Source organism: Echinops telfairi, unplaced genomic scaffold (genome assembly GCF_000313985.2).
Source record: "Echinops telfairi isolate 266 unplaced genomic scaffold, ASM31398v2 ScPeMD7_655;HRSCAF=1070, whole genome shotgun sequence".
NCBI classification, from domain to species: domain Eukaryota; kingdom Metazoa; phylum Chordata; class Mammalia; order Afrosoricida; family Tenrecidae; genus Echinops; species Echinops telfairi.
In genome coordinates, this window is record NW_022104553.1 from 14,748,793 (window position 1) to 14,755,873 (window position 7,081).

The 7,081-nt window shown below is 44.0% G+C and overlaps 1 protein-coding gene across 1 annotated transcript; it reads right to left on the reverse strand.

The window, feature by feature from the left end:
- Positions 1-1,338: 1,338 nt before the first annotated feature.
- On the reverse strand, positions 1,339-3,572 carry LOC101646010 (disintegrin and metalloproteinase domain-containing protein 21-like). The gene is made up of 2 exons (XM_045292290.1): positions 3,061-3,572; positions 1,339-2,643 (listed from the first exon to the last, which is right to left on the reverse strand). The coding sequence occupies exons 1-2, from the start codon at positions 3,570-3,572 to the stop codon at positions 1,413-1,415; spliced, it is 1,743 nt and encodes a 580-aa protein (XP_045148225.1). The 3' UTR covers positions 1,339-1,412.
- Between the last annotated feature and the right edge of the window lie 3,509 nt (positions 3,573-7,081).

The window sequence follows — 7,081 nt, forward strand, 5'->3', positions numbered from 1 at the left end:
AAAACATTTTCTCTCCACTTAAACCCCCACATTAGGTCCTCATTTTTCCCCTCCTTCCCCGCTCCCCCCTCCCTCATGAGCCCTTCCAATGTGTTCTAGTGCTTATTATTTTCTGCTTTCTTTTGGGTTAAGGTCGTTCTGTGATTTATTTTCTTGTTGGTTTGGGGTATGATGTGATATGAAATCTGGGATATGTAACTCTTTATGAACATTAAGGAGATGAAAAGTTTCCTAGGCTCATGCCAAATTTTTTTAATGTTTTAAAATTCACTGTAGTGATGATTGCAAAAGTCTTTTAAATTAAGTTAAACCATGAAATTGTACATTTTAGGAGTATTTTTTACAGTTTATGAGTCCTATGTCAATAAAAATGTAATAATTGGTAAAAATAAAAAGAGCCGTTCAAAAAAGGGGGACTCATGCTCTCACAAGAGAAGCGCTGCTGGCCACCAACAGAAGCAAGAGGAATTCTGCCAGAGTGTCAGAGAGAGAGTGAGACTTGGCCAACACTGTAGTTTTGGACTCCTGGAACCCAGGACTGAAGTCATAACAAAAGCCCGTCGCTTTAAACCATCCATTTGTGGTACTCTGTGAGAGTAGCTCTAGAAAATCAGCACATCTGGTTTCCCATTCCCCAAAGCCTGGCATTCTTTAAAGGCTGGATCCTACAACTGATCACCACCTGCTCAAGCCTGTTTCCCTCCTCAGTCCACTACAATGAGAAGGCAAGAAGAGGGGAGGAATAAAGTGTTCTCATGGAATACCATTAGGGCTGCATTTGCCCCTGGGATCCCAGGCTCTCACCTGGAGAAGGTGCACTCCACGTCTGTGTACCTGTGCTGGGGGGTGGGGATTTGAACCCACAGGACTCTCATCCCCAATCCCACAATCATCGCTTGGGCTACAAGCAGTGCACATTGTGAGTGGCCTTCCCATTCTCTGGGCCCACCTTTTTTTATACAAGGACAGATTTCCTACAGGATCAGGAAATGCCTGAGGCATAAGAACACTGCAGGCCTGTCATGAATAAGTCCCAACAGCGTGTGGGGCCAACATCCACCAAATTTGGGCCCAAAAATCTCATTCCAGACTAGCTGCTGACTCAGGCCTACTCTGCTAATTAGAACATAAGCTCTGTTGACTTCCAGTAGCTAATAAAAATGGATACAGCAAACTCACATTGAATTTTCAGTATTTATGCCACAGGAGACTGGCTAATGAACAAAGTACTGATGTCTAAAGAGCCAACGTGACGTCACCCAGGATGTTGGGGAGGATGACTTATTTCCCCCAGGCATCTACATCTTGAGTTTTGTCATCTCCTTTACTTCAACCCAGCTCGTAAATGATCCTTCCTCTTGTCAATGATATATGTCACAGAAATCAGGAGGTTGACACATATTTTAATTGGTTTAAGTTTTTTGGATGGCTTTTACATTTGTGGCAAGTCCAAAGAGGAGTGCGAATAAGAAGGCATAAATACGACCGAAGATCAATCTCAAGTAAAGGACTGGCTGATCACTTAGTGTTACTGTCCTGAATTTTCTCGGAGGAGGACCACTGTTTTCACTTCCACCAACACCTTCCCTTAGACAGAGAGGAGGGTCCCAGCCTACATGGCAGTGACAGTTTCTCTTATTGTTGCACATTCCCCTATAACTGCATTTCCGAGGGTGACAGTCATAATTTAGTTCAGTTAAAATACCACTGCAGTAGCTGCCAGGTGTACAGAACTTTCCAGCACCACAGGGGGTCCCAGGCCTTACATGTCCAACGTCAGTTGCTTCTGTCGAACGGTGTTCATCCAGTCCAAAACAATGAATGTCTGAGATCAAAGAGTGATGAAATGAGACATGATCCTGCAACAGCGGAAGATGAGTCACATTGGAACACTGCAGCTTTCCACACCTAACATCTTGGAGGTTACAAGCTTCGTGAGTGGCGCTGCTAATCTCTCTCCTGCAGTGTCCAAATCGGTTGCCTTTGGTGTTGATATTATAGCAGATATCATCAGCATTCACAGCACCTTCACCAAAGATTTCTTTGCAGTGCATGGAGCGGTCAGTGCAATTCCCATGAAAGCAGTAACCCTCTTCAGTGCACGGGGTTCCATCTTGCAGATAAACATCTTCGAGGCAGCTATAGTCCACCCCAGTACAGTACTCTGGAAGGTCGCATATATTTTGGATAGGTCTGCAGAGTGTGCCCATGGGGCTGTAGGTACAGTTTGTGCAGCATCCTCCTTCATGACAGATACTTCCAGGGGTCAGCCTACAATCAGTTTTACAACACTTGCTATCATAACACTCTTTATAGGAGCCACAATCACATTGCTCCTGCCCCTCCACTCTAGTGTTTCCACAACGATGCTCTATTAGGCTTTCATTAAAGGATTTACGAGGAAGATTATACATGCAAGATTCTTTTAGCAAAACTGATTGCTGCAAGTCTACAATGGTACAATTACTGAACACATCTGTTATCAGAGGATACCTGAACATGATGCAAGTAGTCCTTCTCTGGCAATAACATGGCGGGGTATCAACATTAAAACCAACAGACCTACCCATTTGAAAAGCTATAATCACAGATAGCAAAAAATAATGTCTCTGCAGATGCCCAATCATGATAAGGGAAGCAGCACTGCATATACCACGCACTGTTGGATTATATTGAAGTTCATGAGGTCCATCTTTAGTCAGTATAAAGCTAGATGCAACCTTCATGCTTCGATAAATGGTGTCTCTGTAATAGTTAGAATATGCACCCCCAGGATGTCGATAATCTGTCATACTGGTTGGGTTCCTTGCATTATATATAAGTACACCAACAGCTCGAAATTTTAGATCCAAATGCCTATACATTGAGTCCACCAGGGAAGCAAGATCTATCAAATATACGACACAGTTTGATATATTGTTATATAGTTCATACACTTCACGGGAACTTGAAGGAAGACTTTCTATCACACCTGCATGAGAGGCATAAATCTTGCTTGAGATCCTCAAGGCTGCACTGTTTTCTTTCGACAGTGGGGGGTCCTTGTATCCTAGTCTATACATAGGCCCTATGGCATTGGCATCTGCCACTATCTCAGAAATCACGTGTTCAAACATGAGGGAATCCTTCAGGGGTTTGATCTCAAAGGCCAGATCATCTAACTTCATTATACCTTCGAGCCCCCCGTAGCACGTGTTGATGGTGACCATGGAGTAAGGGATCTCCTCCAGGAAGCCCAGGTAGTAGCAGTCGTGAGGGAGGTAGGGGAAGTCCATCTGCAAGGCTCCCTGGTCGTCCTGGGACATCACCGGCACATGTCGGGGCCCAAACACTTTCTTGCGCCTCATGTGGATCAGGTGCCTCTGGCCTCCAAAGCTCAGGCTGTAGGAGAGCCAGCCTAGCACCTGCACACCTTTGCCTGGAGGCATCTGCTTCCTGGGAACCACCACCTCGGAGGAGATGTAGCGCCATGAGGGACGGCCTGCCGAGCTCTGGACTGGAGCCAGGAGCACACAGAGCCCAAGCATGGAGAGGGATCCCCTGAGGGTGACCTGGCCCTCTGCCAGCCCCATGGCCCGAGCCACTCTTAGGACGTCAGTCCAAAGAGGACAGATAGAGACAGGCACCTATGTGAAGCCAGGTCTGAAACATCTGCTGGGGACCCTCCCCGCTTGTGCAGGCACTGCTAGAGAACAAACACAGTGCTGCCTGGGGTCCAACATCCTGCCCCTGGGTGGGTGGGCATCTGGTCACCTGGGGGATTAGTTAACAATGCAGGCGTGGCAGTGGGTGTGCCTGGACATCAGTCCAGCTGGTTTTGGGGGTGGGACAGGTAGGGGGGGGTTGGGCCTTGACACAAGTCCACCTGGGGTTGGGAGGGTTGTACTATGATGGGAAAGAGGAAAGGTGTAGGGAAACATTTCCCTGTTTCCCCTGAGAGGGTTACTTGGGAGCAGCGACTTTGATTAAACCTTGAATGTGCCAGGAACTTGGACCAAATGTCAAGTGAAAAGGAGATTCCTGGTGACAAACAACAAGAATCTTCCTTTAGGTCGGAACATGTTTACGTGAGAGAATATTTTAGTGGTTGAAGAACACCTTGGGCCTGAAGTTGTTGTGTCCGGTAGACAGTCCTGACACGAGTGCATCTGGAGTTGGAGGCGGGGCAGTTGGAGGGCTGAGCCTTGAAGGGAAAGAGGAACGGGACTCTGTAAGGGGGTAGCACTCAGGCTTCTGAGCAAGCCCGGCAGGAAAGGCATCACTTCACACACACACAGCTCTCTGCTTCCTTCCCTCCTGTATGGGGCTTGGGAAATGGGCTAATTTGAAGCTGGTGGATATTTGGGGGACACAGCTGAATGTCACACGTCCTTCTGCCCCACTGTGGTAGGTATGTTTTATGTCAATGTGCACTTGTGGAGGGGTGAAATCCAACCTGTCAATCAGGCCACAACCTGATGACGCCTCCTACAAGGTGTGGCCTTCTTGTAAGAGACACACAGGGACTTCTCCTCTCTGCCTCTTTACCTTCCAGGTCACTGGGACTCTGCGTCTGCTTACAGGGGTGGCCCTATCTGGGCTTCCACATCCCGAGAGCGGTTGGCGCCCTGCCATGTTCACACTGACTTTTAATCTACTCCTCCCTGTGCCCGGGGTCTCCCTGCATCCTGCTTCACACCTTTCTGTGTCATGGGCCTGCAGCCAGTACTTGAGTCTGAAGAGGGCTTACGTACACAGGCCTGGGATGCCTTCTTAATATAAGATTGTTTGGGGGGGTTGCCTCAAATCATTTTCTTTGAAGCTAAGCAAAACATCATACTATTTCATAGTTCAATCACATCAAATAGTATTGTATAATTGCTACCAAAATCAGTTTAAAAGTATTTTCTTCCTTCTTTAATTCCTTGATATAAGCTTCCTCCCCACCCCACCGCCACTCCCTCCCCTCTCTTATCATGCCCTCCAGGAACCCTTTTTCTAGTTGTGGTATCTGTAAGTTTATCTATCCTGGGTTTCATATAACAAAAACAGAAAAACACATAGCAAAGATTCAAAAAGGCTACCCACAATGGCAAAATACAATGGAGATAAACCCAAACATAAAAATATATAAAACAGAAAATATGAAAAACCAGATCAAGCCCCAAGTGTTCGGGACAGATCAGTTGACAAGCTTTTAACCATTTGAGTCAGATGTACATTTTTTTCACATGTATCATCTTAATCTAATATAGTCAGCCCTCCAATACTCTGTCTGGTGGCCAATTTGTGCCCATTCCTCAGTTATGTTTAGAGGGAAATCACGAAAGGCTTATTCCCTGTGTGGATTCTGCAAATGTATTTTTGGCTTCCACTGTCAACCATAGCCTTCTCCAAACCAGAATCTCACAATAAAGCTCTGATACTATTTCCTCCTTAGGGGTTGGATTATATCATTTACAATCCGTACGTCACAGATGTTGGTGTGCTTCTTCCATGAGGATTTAGTTGACGTCTCACTTAGCTGCTTGTTTGGAAACAAGCCTTTAAGACGCCAGGCACTGTTTTATCTCAAAGTTGGGCATCATCTAATTTCTTCAACCACACCAGCACCCATATTTTCTGTGGTTTCTTCATGAGAATGAGTATGGAGTAGAGCCATAAAGTAAAAACTAGTTGTTCTTGGATTGGTGCTAGGATTAAGTGGGAGCCTCAAATCCATTCCTGAAGCTATGTTTTTTATCTGCCTCTGCCTCAACTTAGAGACAGCCTTGTTAAATTATGGTAGAGGATCTTATTGATCATCTCCCTAGAGTATAATGACCTTCTGTTAATAGTGCCATTTTTAGCCCATGATACTAATTTTTAAAATACTATTGAGAGAGGCAGATTGAACAAGTGTAGGTTAACTACATATCATAATACCTTAATTATTCACATGCAAAGAATAAATTTTACGTGATTGGACACACAAGATTACTGTTGATATAAAGCTCCTTTTTATACCTGTATGAGTGTCACTGGTTGGTTTCTCTAGACAATCCAGCCTAACACAACCACTGTTATTGTTGCATCTGAATTTGTGTGTGCATTTGAGCTGCCATGAACTAGAATGGAAGGCAGGGGGAGGCAGTGAACCCTTCTGTTTTGACACAGGTTATTCCTTAGGAAAATGGCATGCCGCCTCTAAAAATCAAGATTAGATGTCTACCAATGCATTCGATTCTTGCATTCCCTGAGCAAGCATCTTTTAGATAGGTGGTGGCCACCTTTAAAGAATGTGTTCAGTAATTTTAAAATGAGTTAAGCTAACAGCTCGGATTTATGTAGCTGCTTTTGCACATTTGTGAGGCTAAGGGCTTGTGCTATTTTGTGAAGATACTGTTGGAAGAAGGTTGTACAGCTGATAATCTTCGTACTCATAAGGGAGACACAGGCAGTGAGTGACCTCACGGCCTGTTAATTTCCCAGCCTCAATGAGGGTATGACCTTCATTCAAAACGGTGCCTGCTTGGATGAGCACTGCCCAGGGAGAGGCCAGGAAGGTAGATGAGAGTCATCTTGAGAACATTGTTTGAATTTTACTTCCACCCCCTCCAGTAACAAAATGTCTTTTGTGATTTTTAATTAGACATTCATTTTACAGAGTGCGCTATGGAAAAAAGAAAGAAAAAAAATGGTTTCTTTGGTATAAAAAGACCATCTAAAGCAGAATATTTATAAAAATATAAATTTTACCTCTGGATGAATGGTATTGTTAACTAGATGAAATATATGCATATATTTTCTTTTCGAAGGAGATGGCTTCTGATATCATGAAGTATGCATGCTTATGAATTAAAATTTTAATACTTAAAAAAATCAATAAAATACTACATTTTGACAGATTACATATATATTTTTTGCATCATTATGTGCAAGTTATTTACATTAGACATTACAGTGTGTGCTAAATTTTAAAAACAAAATATTTAAAAAGTAAAACTAGTTCCTTTATTCCCCAAGGAGCCAGAATCTTTGCCTTTTTAGATTAAAGTGAGCCACGTTAAAGATATGCAAATAAGTAGTTCTGGTGCCTAACTGTTGCCCAGAATGCAGTGAA

Coding starts and splice junctions, on each gene's coding strand:
- LOC101646010 (XM_045292290.1), bottom strand. CDS start 3,572: ATGGGGCTGGCAGAGGGCCAGGTCACCCTCAGGGGATCCCTCTCCATG. Junction 2,644..3,060: donor GCCAATGCCATAGGGCCTAT/GTATAGACTAGG, acceptor TGGTATATGCAG/TGCTGCTTCCCTTATCATGA.